This window comes from Melopsittacus undulatus, chromosome 1 (genome assembly GCF_012275295.1).
Source record: "Melopsittacus undulatus isolate bMelUnd1 chromosome 1, bMelUnd1.mat.Z, whole genome shotgun sequence".
NCBI classification, from domain to species: Eukaryota; Metazoa; Chordata; class Aves; order Psittaciformes; family Psittaculidae; genus Melopsittacus; species Melopsittacus undulatus.
The window spans coordinates 134,829,748-134,846,357 of record NC_047527.1 but is presented as its reverse complement, the minus strand read 5'-3'; the positions used below and the strand labels follow the sequence as shown (position 1 = coordinate 134,846,357).

Sequence of the window (16,610 nt, the reverse complement as noted above, 5' to 3'; positions counted from 1 at the left end):
CACAGGAAATTGCAACAAAGAAACGTTTCAAACAGAAACTGTGTGCTGGATTCTCTAATTACTTTCCACTTTTCCAAGTTAATGTAAAATGCAAGAAGTATCCACTTTGCAGATGTAGAAATGCCTATGTAAAATGCAAAGCTGGTCAGAATAAGCATCTATGTAGATTAAAACAGTAATAAATACACCTTGGTAGGCTCTGAACTTAGTAATCAGGTTAAGCAAAATCCCTTAAAACACTCATTATAAGAGTAAGATTAAGAGCCAAGAGCCCACTTGTGCTGCTCAGGACTCTGAACTGTGGTTTGGATACTTGGAAAAAAGTCTGGTTACATAGGAAGCTGTGCCTTGCAGCTTTACTAAATGAAGTATATGCTTTACCTGTGCCCTCCCCATGATTTTGCAGCCTCAGGAACAGCTCCAGTGGGATTAAGAGAGTGTGATCCTTCCCTGAAGTTGCTGCTTCGACTGCTTGCCTGCTTAATTTCTGTTAGGTGAGGAAGATGAGCACTAGCTGTTCTGTTTCCTGCTCCCTACGGTTCTGCAGAAGGAGCTAGGGAAGAGCAGATAGGAATCTGCCAGGTTCTGCCTAGACCCATAAGCAAAAGATGTAATTTATTCTCTGCAACAGTTACCATCAAGGACAAGACAAAAGATGTTTGGTTTTCTAATCCTCTGTCCTTGGACTTAGCCACTGCTGGCTGCTGTATTGGCATTAGTTGGGTAAAAGGTTGCAGAAAGCAGAAGGGATTGTTTAGGTTTATCAAACTGCAGACATTCCTCTTTATCTCCTCCAGGAACAGTCTAGATCAGACTCTTTGGCTAGGATCTTCAGGAAAGGAGTGAAAAACATGACTAGTCTGACATACTGCTGCAGGGGACTTCCATTTCACTGGGGTAATCCCCTGCAGAGAACATGTGGGTAGCTCCTACTCAGTACAAGGCAGACAATCCATTTCAGACTGACTGTGGTCCCTTGGGTTCCTGAAATTTATTTCATTATTCCCATTGAAAGGACTGAAGAAGCCTGATGTATGGTGTTTGGTTTGCTGTGGTGGGTGCACGAGCCTGCTCCTTAAGTGTGCATAAATCATGTATTAACTGTAGAGGACATGAGCCCACATTCTTCTGGAACTTTATTGAAAGGGAACATGAGTGCCCACGGCTTCCCTTTCTGTATAAAGATGTAATTTTCACCACAGAACCACAAGAGATACTCAGAATTTTACCCATCTTTAATCAGAAAACTCTGATTCTGTGAATTAAGAAGTTATGAAACCAACAGAAAATAGTAGGAATACGGAGGTGCTGAAGAGCATGTAGAAATAACACCTAAAAACCCCCACTTTCCTTTTCTAACCTATCTTCCCTTTTCAACATTCTCTCCCATATATGGTGATAAATTAAGACAGGCAATGCAGGGAATTCTTCCATTTACAGGTCATTGCATTACAATGGTTTTGGAAATAAAGATTTTCCCTTCAGTACATACAAGATGAGATTTTTAAAGCAGTGGCTTAGTCTAGGATTCAATTGTCAACGATTTCTGTCTAGAAACTATCAGAGAATTATCCTGTGCAATTATCTTAAGTTGGCCTCTAAACCAGCACATAGAAACAAACCTCTATTCTGGACCAAGCAGTGACTTGCTCCCTGTCTTAAAGAAAGAAAAACAAGCTTTCATTGAGGATGTGGAAGCAAGTTACTACCTCCCTCCCATCCATCCCTAATATGTTTTATGTCTATTCTTTACAAACCTGGATAGCAAAGAGGCTGAGACATCAGCATCTCTGATGCCAGGTGGTTATTGTTCCAGTTGTTTCTTCTAGTTCCAGATGAATGACAGTGGGAGCTGTTCTAATGCTGAGCAAAGGGCAGGAAGAGGAGCTGCAAATTCTTAGGGTTTCAGGTTAGAGTAAAAGAGATTTTAAACGTTGTTTGTCTCACAACTTCCAACTCTTTTCATATATAATGGCTTGAAAAAACTAGGGTGAATAAATTCTAATGATTTGGGGGGGTTATACTCTTGTAGAGCAAATAAAGAAATCAGGCTAGTAATAACTTGTCTGTGTGCCCACACAATAATTTTACTCCAGAATGCCATGAAAATACTTTAAACAGATTTCTGCCAAGACACTATCTGAGTAATAGGCTTACCTGGTGCTCAGGATTCAATTGTGTTTTCTTTGATTTAGGAAGTAATTTCCGAAGGATGAGGACATATGCAATTACCTGAAAATTTGAATGACATTTCTGCTGCAGACACCTTCCTTGCTACTCCATTCTAAATGCTGATAGTGGCAACACAAAAATGGAGAATCCTGAGCTCTGAATCATTCAAATGCTGTATTTTCAGACACAGCTGGTGCTTCAGTGATCAGGGTACCTGTGAATTTCCGTTTACATTTGCCAACATCCAGAGTGGGATTCATCCAAGTGGCAACAAAAGCAAAACAAGATTGTAAGAAAAAAAATAAAAATTGGAAGCAGTGTGAAAATAAACTATCTACAAATAGGAAAAAGAGAACTAACAGAGAGGGCAAAAGAATAGAGAACAGCTCAGATTCACCAGGCTATCCTGACGGCTTTGTGCCACCACAGGAATATAAGGAAAGCCATCAATGGGAGAAGAATCCCATAACAGCACAAAGCTACAGCAGAGACTCATGCCATCTTGTGTCTCCACTTCAGCTCAGGATGGAAGACAAGACTGGGAAAGTGAGGGCCTGCTTCTGAGAGTTGCCTGCTATCTGCTCTCTGAACAGCCCCAGAGGGCCCAAGGCTCAGCGGGAAAGAAATGGGGGGAGCAGCACAAGCTGGGACAGCTCCTGCAGAGCTGAGAAGTGGGATCAGGTAAAGAATGAATAAAGGAGCCTTTGTCCCCATTCCTCCAATCCTCTGCTGGTGATAGTTCTGGTGGATGAAATGATCTGGTTCATTAGGATTTGTTTGAAAGAGATTGATGGAACAACAGGGCACGTCATGGACAACTGAATAGTTCCGTCTCACTTTTTAATATAAAATATTAAAGTTCTGAAAGTGAGATATGCTATCACAAGAGAGATACTGCTACATTTTCAGTTGTATTGCAGTTGAGGTAATTCCTCATCTCTTTTCCACCTCAGAAAACCAATCCCTTTTTATCAGTTATAACTTGACAACAATGTTCATTTAACAACTTAAATAGCAATATTATAATGACATGTCCTTTTAAATGGGAATGAAAAATAATTCATAAATAGGCAGAAGAAACCTCAAAGTTGCGTTTTCAGATTTCTTATTTTGACTTGTAACAGTAACTTGTAATTTAATTTCCCTCTTTTTTAACTGAACAGAAAAGGATGAAACTTGTCATACATGAGATCTCAGTACAGCTAAATAAGTCTAAAAATCTAAATTGATCCAATACTTCTTCAAATTAAACACTCCTAAATGGAAACTTGGCTCAGGCTTCTCCAACTTCATTGAATTTGATTGACATATCTGTCCTTGTAACAGACATTCTAAATCAAGAGTCCTTAACAGAAGTGTCCCTAACTGTAACAGTCTTAAAGCGTGACCATCTTTGCCAGGTGAGCTGAACTCTAGTGTGTCTCTCTGAGGAAGCTTCTGTGAGACTGAAGAACTCACGTGTTTTTTCGGATATGTCCAGCATTGTAAATAGCATCAGATTTTAGACACTGTATAAAACTAAGCAAAAGAAGGTGCAATATATGTGCCTTAGCACTCCAGCATAGGTGAAATCCAACATTTTAGTATTGTCACTCACTTCAAAAGGGCCAGGATTTCACCCTGTATGATCCCAACTTACAAAAGTCTTCCAAAGGATTTTGAATAACACAATATTATGCAACCTTTAACATGCAAGGGCCAAACATGTTGCATTGAAAGGTCAAAAGGATGAAAGTGGGAGCAGGTGACTACCCTGCACTACTCCCTTTATACTGCACAGGCAAGGTCCATTCAAAACCTCTGCTTTTAAAATCAGAAGGCACACCTCAGTGTGCATGTTGGATTCATAAGGCAGTACAAACCTTCTCCCTACTTTAGTTGTCCTTAATTTAAGCCCTACCATTCAGGGCTTTGGGCCAGAGGTTACACACCAGAAGAAAAATCAGGGCCTGACTCCTGATGACTCAAACCCTTCACTTGGTGCTGGAACACTTCAGCACTCCCTTGACTTTTTTTGGCACTGGGAATTTTTGACCTAGATTCTGGGACACTCTAAGGCCTAACTCCTGCCTGAATTAGGCTGTTCACTGAGCTTCTCTCTGTGTTTCCTGCAGATCCCAGCAGAAAAGATCTATAATGAAGCACACCCAATTGGCACTGAAGTCCTGACATGGGCTGAGGAGTTTCAATAGATAGGGTATTCGAAAAGGAAAATTTATGCTTATGTTAAGGCACCTTTAAGTAATCAGAGCAACATTAAGGAAATATAGCAGAAGATTGATTTAGAAAGTGAATTTCCTTGCTTCCTAGATGGCTTTCACGAGGTCTGTTTTGGGATGACTGAGAGCTCACAGTGCAGCCAGCAGGCCTTCAGTGCAATGAGAAGCATTAATTGTGGGAGATTTGCATTCTTTGAAGGATTTTTATGCATCATATACTGTTAATTACTTAGTCCTTGTGAGAAGTCAATGCATGCTAGCTGATAGAAACCCACCTAGCTGACATCAGGAGCTCTTCTCCACGAGTAAATCCGAAGCAGGAAAATACCTTGCAAACACACATGAAATAGGACAAACTAGCTGATGGCAGTAGTTTTAAGTACAGGTGAAAACCTCACTGAGATTATTTAACAAATAAATAGGGAGAGACAATACATAAGTTATTTCAAAACAATTCAGTTACTCAAAAGATTAATTTTATGTACAGGAAAATTGCAAAAATCACTTCTGTTGTCTGGGTATAACATTAGAGCAGGTGCCAATAATATCTCTAATCCTTAAGTATCTCAGCAGAGCTTTAAGTTCCCAATTTCTGCATGTTTGGTAGCACAGACTCCACCTACACTATAACCATGAGTCAGAAAAGTACAATACTTCGCAGCTCAGGCAGGGAGAAACTTTTCCTTGTACCTGAGGAACGGCGAGAACACATTTTATTGTTTAACTCTTTCTAGTTGTTAAGAGGGGGAAAACGTTTTGACCTACCATTACCCCTTTACCCTTGCCTAGTATATTTCCCTGTCAGATGAAGAAACCTTTGAGGTGATAACAGTTTACATAATGCAGCTAAGCGTATTACGTAAAGATTAAAGCAGCAGGGTCAGCAGAGGGGCAGAAGTATCTCAGTTAGGCCAACACAGCCAGCTCTATTACAGGTTTGTTTTATGCCAGGTTAATGTTATTCATACTAAATACGTGTGGTTCTGCCTTGGCCTCTCCCATTCCTTATTGCGATGCTTGCCACGGAGGTAATGCCTACCTGTGTGGGAGGGGAAATTCATTTACCGACTACAATCACGCTAGGGCACCCATCTCCAACCGGGATGGGGCACGTCACCCGGCCGTCGTTAGTGGCCGGGAGCTGTTTGTGCCATCACGACGCAGCAGCCCTGCGGTCGAAACTACCGCGATGAGCACCGAACTACGACCTCAAAGCGCCGGCCTCCGTCAGGCAGCACCAGCGGCAGCTGCCGGGACACCTCTCTGCTCCCGAGGCACCCGGCCTGTCCCCAGCCCCGCCAGCCGAGGGACGCGGTGGCTTCGCGGAGACAAAGGCCGCGGGGAGGTGCGGGCAGGACCCGGCCGAGGGAACAAAGAACCAGAAAAAGACCAGAACAGCAAAGAAAGTTGATGCCGGCCCCCGCTGCTCTTCCCTCCCCCCAGCCCCCCCAACCAGGCCACCCCCTGAACTTTCACATGCGGCGCGGTGGGTGACAGGCCGCGGGGGGGGGGGGGAAGCGAGCCGGGAGCCCTGACCTGCCTTCCCCCCGCCCCGGCTGGGACTGCCCGTTGCCCCCATCCCCTCACGCCTCCTTCCTCCTCAGCCCCACTAATCCCACCCCCCCACTCCCACCCGGTGTGCTGCCCTTTAACGCGCGCTCCCGCTGCCGGCTCTCGCCCCTCCTCCGGCCCCCGCGGACGCGCACCCGAGACCCGTTTCCATCACACCCCCCCCCCCCTCCTCCGCCCCCTCGCGAAAGAGCGCGCGCGCGCGCTCCCGTCCCGCCCCTCCCTCGGCGGACCGCGGGAGCCCGGGCTAATTGGTTCGCTGGCGGGCGCGCGCACAGCGCCGGCCGGGCGGGGGCGCGCGCGCCCGCGGAGGCGGCGGCGACGACGGGGACGCGCGCGTCAGCGGCTTCACTTCTGTCCGGGCAGCGGGGGCTGGAGCCAGTCAGTCAGCGGCCGCCGCTGCTGCTACTGCTGCTGCGAGGGAGGCAGGGAGGGAGGAAGAAGAGGGCGAGGAGCGCGGGGGAGTGGGCTCATGACTCAGTGAGCGGCTGCAGCCCCTTTCCAGCCCCGCGCCCGGCCGGAGTCGGGGCGACCCCCGTCGGATCGTCCCGCAGCCTGTGCCTGGCACCAGCGACAGAGACGGAGAGACAGAGACCTGCGCTCGCCTGCAGGTAGTAGCGGACCCCCCCCAACCCCACCGCTTTTCCTCCCCGGTCTCTCCCGAGGCACACCTCTGCCCGGCTGAGGTCCCCTCCCCCGCCCCGTCCCTCGCCATCGCTCCCGTACGGCAGCTCTCCCCTCTTTCCCCTTTAACTGCGACCCTCGTTTTCTACCTTCATCCTTCCTCTCCCCTCCCCCCTCCGCAACCCCCCCCCCCCCCCCCCCTCGGCGCTTCCTGGTCCCTCTCTCCCCCTTGTAACCCCTGTCCAAGCCCCTTCTCAGCAACAGTCCCGCACTCCCACCGCCACCCCTGCATCTCTGCCACCGCTTCCTTCGGCTCCATCCATCCATCTCTCCCTCCCTCTCTTCATCCATCTATCCATCCATCCTCCGGTCATCGCTTCAGCCTCCATTGCTCCTCAGTACCCCCCCCCCCCCCCCCCCCCCCCCCACTCCTTCAACAACTCTTCCGTGTCCATTTGTCCTGCTTGCCCCTGCGGGCGGGACCAGCGACGGCCGCCGCTCCCCCCGGCCCCTCTCCGGGGGCACTCGCTGCGGCGCGGGGTCCCTCCGACGCTGGGTACTTCCTACACCCCCGCGCCCCCCATGACCGAGCATGCCGGCGTACGCCACATTACCCACCCCCCCAGCCGCTGCGGTGGGCCACCCGGGCTACAGCCCCTAGGGAGGGACACTACCCCTTTCCTCATCCCCGAGCGCCCCGGGGAACCCCGCAGCACAACCTCCTCCCTTCCCTCATGTGCCCCCGACGTCTTCCTATCGCAGTCTCCTCCTCCTCTCCACGGCTGGCTCCTACTTCTTACCCCGGCCCGACCGCCGCAAACACGGCGTCTGAGGGTGCCCATGCCCTCGCACCCCACGATGCCACATGATGGGTCTCCCCGACTGGCGGGGGGGACATGGCGGGGCCTTGGGAGCCCGGGGATGCCATCCTGTCGCTCCCGTTTCCCCTCTCAGAAACCGGGCTCCTCCTGCGTCCCCTCCTGTGATGTTCGGGTCCTTTTACCCTTTACGGTTTCTAATGAAGATGAAGTAAGGCGGCTGCTGTTGTTGCTGCTCTTCGTGGACCCTGCAGAAACATTCCATTTATCTTGGCTTATAGGAAATTCAGTCTGCTTTAGAAAGACATCATCACCAGCGCTGCCACCCTTGGGACTCATCTGCACATTGCCAGGATCTCTCTGTCCCTGACTGCTGTTTTTTTGAGGAGGGGGAGTAGCTGCAGTTGGATTTTCTTGTTATAGTTTATTTTGTTCTGTTTTGTTTTTCCTCTTGAGGAGGGAGGGGAATGTGCCAGCAGATATGTAGGGCCAAAGCAAGATCCTTTTGGACACTCTTCGCTTAGAACTGATAGTTGTAGTTACACTTGTAGTCTGTCTCTGCTGAATCATCTTACATTAAAGGAGAGATTTTTAAGTCCCCTTTCACTCCTTCCTCTGTCCCTTCTGCTCGTTTTTCTCGCTGCAACAGCAGGGAGGTTAGCAACCCCCGTCTGAATGTGGAATAGCCTGGCAGCTGGGGACACGGACATCGTGTGTCTTTCCTTTCACTCCGTGTGACAGTTGCAAGCACACTCATAACTGTCCAGATTCAAGGAGTATCTTGTATTTCTCTGTGTTCCTGGCAGTGAAATGTTTACCTCACGGTGTCATCCCCTCGGGTGATTCCTCCTCCACCCCCCTCCATCCCCATCCTTTTATTTGTGTGTTTGTCCTTTAAGCCTGAAGTGTCTAACTCCAGGCCCTTTACAACACACTTTTACAATGACATTGAGTATCCCTTGAACTATGCAAAATTCCTAAAATCACAGATATTGTGAGGAGGGGGCATGGCAAGAACTGTGTGGTGTCAGAAAGGGGAACAGGGAGAGAGGGGAAAGAAAACCAAGAAACTATCTAGACATCAAATGACAGATTTAAGCATTTTCTTGTTGTAAATGCTGGCATTACATGTTACAGTAATTATATGCTCTGGGCTACTGTTACAGTGTTTGTCTGATGGATAGTAATCTGAACTTACTAATTGAACACAGTTGTTTTTGGATATTAGTAATATTTATAACCAAGATTATTCATGGTGGATGTCCTGTGCATGTAAGCTTTATTAAATATGTTTTAACTTTCTGGCCTACAGTGTTAAAGCCTATGTACAATTGTGAAGAGAGTTTTTCTCTTTAGAAATAGATGTATTGGGCGAAGATCAGAACTGAAATCTAGAGTAAATAAGGGCCATCAAAAGTGTTATTAAAAAAAGATGAGATTGTATTTTAGCTGTATGTAGAAGCAAGGAAAATGGGTGCTTGCTATCAAAATTGCATTATAGTTATTAAATGCATATTTTGACTTGTCAGAATAGAGTACTTTTGTGTATATTATCTGTAAATCTTCTATTGCTGTGATCTTAAAATCTGATAACCAGATTGTTAGTATCTGAACATTAACCTTTGTAAATATAAGAATTATAACAATGTTGTTGATGTACCATAGGAAAAATCATTCTTTAAGAATGAACAGTTTTTTCCTTTAACATTAGGGTGCAAACTATGCATTATTTCAATTACTTCAATGAGCAGGTTAAGTGTTGTGTTTATAGCTGTATATATATAAAAATTTATATATGAAAATAGATTTATAAAATATAATTTTTAATAATAAAATCCAAAATGTAGCTTAAGCTGATTAAGGGAAACCACCATCTGATATTATTTGCTCTTTCCCTTACCATTTGAACATTTTGAAGGGATGCCATACATCCAGATCTCCTTCTCAGTTCAGCCTCATAAATTACACAAAAAAGATCTAATTCCTCCTGAATTTAGTTGGATTCCGTCAATAATGCCTGAAAAGATTACTACTTCCACTCCATGGTGTGTACTGTTTGATAGAATTAGATCCTGGAACAGATTTTGCAGAATAGGACTTCATTTATTTTCTTACATGCAGCTTTAACTAGAACACTTACAGCCTTTTTAAAAAGTGTGTCCTTTTCAACATGACCCTGATGGCATTGGTATTACTTTACTTTTCCTTTGCTGTCTCTTCCCATAAGTATGTGCAGGGAGATGAACTTTGTTTAATCCACTGAATGAGCATGATTGAATCCGAGCCTGCAATCTCATTACTCTCCCTTGAGAGAGTATTAAAACGTGTAATAGTCAGGGAGAATAGTTTTGTTGTTAATTGTGACGGTGTGTGTACATAGGTGAGAGGAAAAGCAAGTTGAAGTTCACAGCAATTTAAAACTCTGTGTATGAAACAGCAAATTCTTGATTCAGACAGATTCGATCAGAAAACCACCCAGATATGCGGGGACTGTGTGGGTGTAAACAAGTAACATTTGGGCCTCTCTGCTTTGAAGGTAGTTCTTTTACTGAAATCTCTAGGGAGGATGTATAAAATGCATATATAAACTATAGGTTTGGAGTTAAAGACCACCTGGTTTGGTTTGGATTTCTTGTTCGTTTGTTAGGATTTTTGTTTTTGTAGTTTTCTAACAGTCGTTGCCACCACATATGCTAATTCAGTAAAAGTTTCTCATGGGCATCTGCCCTTCATTAGGGCAGTTTGAGAAGTCATGACAGCTGTAACAGTGGGCTTGTAATTCCTCATCTGTCAGCATATTGTTATACTATTTCAAATTAAGGAAGAAATAAAAGTAGTGAACTATTAACAGAAGAATGCAAATTAAGCATTAACTTGAGTTCTGAAATATACTAAGATATCTCGTCACTGATGTTCTCTGACAACTTTGTTGCTTCATGTTACCTGAATTTCTTAGGAAAAACTTTGTTACATGCTCTCCAGCATGCTTACTGCTCTAGAAGTGCACAATTTTAGTAAGTACAGTCCTGTGTTAGTGCCTTTTGGTTCTATGAATGTTTCCATTGAGCATGCCAAGATGTGGATTTTCTAATGTGGAAACCCACATTACAGACTTGGAATGAGCCCACAGATTTATTTCATCTGGGATAACAGAGAGCCTTAAGACAGTAATAGCGCTCAATTTTTAACAAGCTAAGCTAGATTTGAACCAGTGTCACAGTGATGAGGTAGCTAACTCATGACATTGCTGAGCAGTTGAAAAATAGCATTCATATTGAATAGTATTATACTCACAGAATTGTGTTTCCTGCTTAACTACAATAACTCATGATTTTAATATATACATAAAGGTTTAATATTAATTTGGTATGGAGTTTAAAATGACCAACTCCTGAATTATTGTTAAGATGCTTATGGCAAAACTATTCAGTATTAAAATTACTGATGTGCTGTAACACAAGCATTATATATTAAGACAAAACCATGAATCTTCTGTTATTTCTCTAAGACATATAAAGAAATGCTATTGGACAGTTCCTTCTGAAAAATCTAACTTTTGTGGTTTGTTTTTTGTACAGTGCAGCATCTGCCATGTCTACGGAGGGGCAGAGAGTTGATGACAGTCCAAGCACTAGTGGAGGCAGCTCTGATGGAGATCAGCGTGAAGGCGTTCAGCAGGAACAAGAAAGGGAACAAGTTCAACCCAAGAAAAAAGAGGGGAAAATATCAAGCAAAACGGCTGCTAAACTGTCAACTAGTGCTAAAAGGTACAATGTTATTTTTGTGTCTTTATTTTCCCTTCTCTTTCTTCAGCTATCAGATGTATGTATTGATTCAGTATATTAATTTTCGTATTGTTTCATTATAACACTACTGTGTCAGTGTAAAAGTCTAATAAGACTGGTCACAGTAATGAGACCTGTATGCTTTTTTCCCTTCTTTGACAGATTGCCTCTTTCACATGGTTTTAATAGTAGCTTGCATGATAAAAGCTGACATTTTTTTATTGCTAGTAAAACTCAGACAGTTTTGTAGCCTTATAAAATATATCTCTATATGTGTATGTATGAGTGATGTTGAAACTTGTCAGTGTAACTTACAGTTAATTAACTATAAACATTTCAGACAGTTCAGCAACCCGGCATGTTAGGACTACCGTAATACCTATTGCTGTAAAGTACTGTGTTTCTTTTTCCCATATGGTCAGGTCAGAAATATGAGTGAACAACAAATGCATGTTGGTTTCATTACTTTAAACTGTGGTCTGTTTTAATACCTATTTCTTTTCCTTCTTTTTTCTGCTTGAGAGGAAAGATGGGTTAGTAGAATAGCTAATTAAATTACTCTGTGCTATCATGTCAATCTCCAGATAATGGCTGTCTTGCTTGGACCAGACAGAAGGAATTTACAGCTTAGTTTTGCTCCATCAGTACGTGTAGGGGTGTTAGTCTAGGCAACAGGATTCAAATGGGATTATAGTGATTGAAGTTAAAAAACACTTCTAAAATAATCCAACAAGAGACCAGTTCTGCAGATGATCCTGATGCAGTATTCCCAGATCCTGTTTCTTCGTTAATTCAAGGTTGTGTAAACTACAAGAGAAACTATTGGTGTTGTTCTGCTGTGGTGCTGTAGTAAAGAAGAAGGATTGAGGCCCTATTGCCATAATTTATAACATATGCGTGTAGTAGGATTTCATTAATATCAGTATATGAACATGTGTTTACATCTCTTCAGAATTCAAGTCTTTATTTTCAAGTCTTTAATCTGCCCTTTACCATTTATATACTTTTCTGAAATCTCTTCTGTCTTTACAATGAGGCATTGTCATGCTTTTTTTCTGCCACAGACACCTTCCTTAGAGCTAGCCTTTCTTCTTTTTTTTCCTCCCCAGTGAAATTCTCTCTGAAGACCCATTCTTACTATGACACTATTAGGAGATTACCTAGTCATATCAGCTACAGGACGTCCAGCCAAGCTTGCCCATATTTCCTTTAATGACTAAAGGATAAAACCCAAACCATAACAACTTTCACTTCAAACCCTGATGTAGTTAATCCTCACAGCCATTAATGTTTCTGTCTGCCCTCTCTTTCAGTCTGTGTCCTGCTGTTGTTGCTTTTTAAATATTAGGAATGTTGGACTAGTCATGACTTTAGAGGTCATAAAAATGAGTTTTTAACATCTTTAGAAAAGAGTCTGTGTTCTGAATTTTTTACAATGCCTAATGTAATGATGCCACAATTCTGACAAGGGCCCCGTGGACACTATCCTATTAAAAAATTAATAATGATATGTCAGAAATTGGTCTATTAATCTTAGCTTTGTATCTTCAAAGCTAAGAGCTTTTTTCAACATGCATTTCACAGTGATAAAATTACTTAAACCTTTTAAAGTTTAATCATATCTGCTTATGATTCTGCTGAAACTAATTATGCCAGTTGCTGACATCAGTACGTCTGCCAGTTAGACTCTAAAGCCAGTTTCACATGTGTACTAATAATGAAAGAAAGCCTTTTATTATGCATTTTAAAATCTGAGATGATTTACAAGAGTTCTGTAGATACATGCACAATAAATACTATTTTTTGGGAAAAAATACCTCTCTGGAAAGATCACAGCAACATAGTTTTTGTAGTAACAGGGTTTTTTTACAGTATCGTAGGTTGGTTGGGGGGGTGTTTTGGTTTTTTGGGGTGGGATGTTTGTTTTTTGTGGGTTTTTGTGTTTTTTTTTTCTGGTTTTGTTTTTGTTTGTTTGGTTGGTTGGTTTTTATTTCGGTAGTTTGTGACCTCGTTAGAATTGGGGTTATGTTTCTATAAACATTCTTAACCTGGCCAGGTTTTCATAGTGGATGCTTTGTTTGTTTGCTTTTTAATTAAAACCAGTGATGTCTCAAGAAAGGAAAATCACAAATTAAAGTAGAAAATAAAAAGGAAAGGAGTAACATAATGAAATAAAAAATAGCACAGAGTGCTCAATTTGTGAGAAGTATTACAAAAACTACATATATCTTCATAATAATACTATTATTTTTGTTCATTAAAAGTGAAAAACAGCGCAGGAATAAGGCTTTACCCCCTCAATGGGAATGTTGTTCTTGACCAGATTAAAAAGTTACCTTTAAAAAATATGAATAAATTGAAGTAATTCAGCTGCCCTGATGAAACAAGACTGAATATGTGCTTGGCAACATTTTCTGGCTTTTGAATTCAGTGGGTTTGTATGGCATTACTGTAAAGTCACAATAATCTTCACTTAGGAGTTTCACTGTGCAATTCCCTTTAATAACTCCATTATAGTTAAAGGAGTTATCTCTGCTAAAATCAGTCAAAACACCAAACACCAGTGTACTGCAGTTATGGCTTTGGTCAAGATTCCTTAATTCCTGTTCAGAGCACAGAACACCAGCAAGTTATCATAGCACTGGAGCCACAGTCACAGGCTGCAGACTAACCTGAGCTTGGAAGTTATGTTTTCTCGCTTGGAAAGCTTTTCGTGCATATGGAACTGTAGTCACAGTATTTTTGTATTATATTATGATACCTCCTGTATATCTTGGATTAGAAAGAAGATTTGTGCATCTGTATTTGGAATACCTCTGCTCTGTGTTTTGTTTGTACGTTTATGTAGTCAGACAGATTTAAATAATTTTCAGTAGCATTAGGTTTTATATAAAACAAGATTTAGCAGCATGCTGGCTTTTGCTTTTTGTGTATAAGGAAACAGCTACCGTGTCTTATGTATGAAGATACTCCCACAGCTTATTGCTTTCTAAAATGAGCTGATTATGAAGGCTACCTGAAGTGATTTGAATCAATATCTGACTAAGATTTTTGTTTTAAAGATACAGAGTCTCTTCTGCTAGCATTGTTAACAGGTATCAAGCATTGCTAACAGATGGTATCAAGAAGGCAGAATGCCATCACACACCATCAGTCTCTGTTAATACTTTTAGGACTAGCTGCTATACAGGTGTAATAGCTTACAGCATATGTCATACACTGTACCGGTCCTTCAATTTTCCTCACCCAGAGGGCATCACCTTAAATAGCAACCTTTCTTACCTAACATGTCAAGATTGAGAAACTTGCTGCATATCACAGTTACAGTTCAGACATAGAATTGAATTGCTATCCTTGAAAACAGCAGGCATCTTGTTACCTCTTAAGTAGCAAATCTTAGCGTGACCTTTGGATTGAGAGAAGTGTAACCATTCTTGGCTGACATAGTAGCTCAACAAATACATGTATTGTTTTCCTTGGCTTCTGAAGCTGATAGTTGAAAATCTGTATTCTTTTGTGTCCAGTCGGTGATTTTTTTTTTTATAACCATCTGTGCCTACAGTGAATTGTGAACTTAGAAACTTTGGTTGTAGTCTTTTCTTCATTGAAAGAAGCTACAACCTGAAGGATTAGCAAATAGGCAATGGGTTAAATTTGTCCAAAATGCAACCAAATAAAAATAAGTGCTTTCCCCCCTCCCCCCCTTTTTTTTTTTCCTCAGAGAAATTTTCACAGCACTATTTTCAAGGAATCTGGGAATGATATTTAGCATGTTGAACATGACAGCAAAATATGGAGTGCTTTTTCTTAAAAGAAATATCCTTGTCATTTATTGTGCATCTAGTATAGAGGCGAGAATATTTCTTTTCCTCCAGCATGAATCTAACCATCCTTAGCCAAATTTTCTGCTCAGTCACAGTTTATATAATACTGTAATACATACCAGTAATTTAATTTCTTAGTATTTTCTCAATAACATATTCTTTGGCATGGAATGTTGGTTCATGAGGCTTTAATGCATAGAGATGTATATTTTGGAAAAGTAGACATGGTAAAAACAGCTTATTGTCATGTAGTCCTTTATTTTCTTCTTTTCCCATTAATCACGTGGGGAAATCCTCTGCCATGTTCAGTTTTTTCTTACCTTTTAGAGAGCTTTACTGTTTCCTTCATGAAACAGCACACATTCCCCCTAGGCTTGGAACAGTAGTAAATATGTGTCTGTGAGAATTAATAACGTTTGAAATCCACAATGTACTTTGATGCTTCTGAATTTAGGGGTAGATTAACCTTTGCACTATTACTGGAAGGCAACTGTGTTTGTTCTTTTCTGCTAGTAAAATGGAGGGGGAAATATTTTTATATCTGTATATCTGTAAGAGAGATGGGGTCAAGTGGCTTCTTTAAGACAAAGCAAAGAGTATGAGATCTGACGTTACAAATTAAATGTCCTATGTGTACAGCCCAGGGCTTTCATTACTAGCAAGGGCTTTTCCCCCGCTCCCCAATATATAGTAAACCAGTATGTCATCTGTTTAAATATAAACTGGATATGTATAATGATTTTAGTTTAGAGCCCTTTTTCCTCTCTCATATAGCTAAACATAGCAGTAGTGAGGCAGAAAATCCAAAGAAACTGATGCCAGAAAGGACTCTGCAAAAAATGCTTTGTTGCCAGAGGCCACATATTCTCACGGTGAACCCTCTGTGGTCAGCGAAGGAAATGAGGCACATCCTCTCCTGTGCCAGATTTGGAGGGCAACTCAATGAAACAAGTGCCAGAGCAGAGGAGTAACTCGTGCAGATAGAGGCCAGCTTGCACACTGGAGGTCTCTTATCAGTGCAAGACTCTCTGGGATGCTGCCTGACGATTTAATTGTAACTTTGAATGCTGTGACATGTGAACAAGCTATTGCGTGTCAGCTGCTCTGCAGAAACTGTTTATGAATGTGCTCTCAGCATGAATGCAAGGTAAATTAAGGTTGCAACAAAAAAGGTGTAAGGTGTATGTATTAATTTTTGTTCAGGATGCTGCAGAGTAACAGAGACAACTTGCTAAGGAGCAGGTGATGGACAGTATCGTATTAATACCTTGTTTGTACAAAAATAATCATGAATGAAACATCTCTTTATCTTGGATGCTTGCAAAAGCAATTAGGACTTTTGAACATAAATAGAAAGTATCATCTGATCAATTTTTATGGCTTGAAGCAGAAAGGTTTTGATTTATTTAGATGGTCTTTAAGGTCCCTTCCAGCTCAAACCATTCTATGGTTCTTGTTTGCTCAATCACAGGAAAAGCTTCATAAGGGGCCATTTTAGTGCTCTTAGCATTAGAAGTTAGAAATTTTGGATTGAACTGAACAGAGGAAGAAAAGGAAAGTCTCTGTACCCATTATTTTTTTTATTTTTCCAGAACAGAA

At 42.1% G+C, this 16,610-nt stretch overlaps 1 protein-coding gene across 1 annotated transcript in view; it reads left to right on the top strand.

Annotated features, from left to right (window-relative positions):
- The first annotated feature begins 6,297 nt into the window (after positions 1-6,297).
- Positions 6,298-16,610, top strand: part of LOC101881597 (ubiquitin-conjugating enzyme E2 E2) — a 206,667-nt gene continuing 196,354 nt past the window's right edge. Inside the window, exons 1-2 of the mRNA XM_034067852.1 lie at positions 6,298-6,571; positions 10,981-11,169. Of these exons, the coding sequence (XP_033923743.1) occupies positions 10,994-11,169 (176 nt within the window). The 5' untranslated portion in view covers positions 6,298-6,571; positions 10,981-10,993. The remainder of the gene's footprint in view (positions 6,572-10,980; positions 11,170-16,610) is intronic.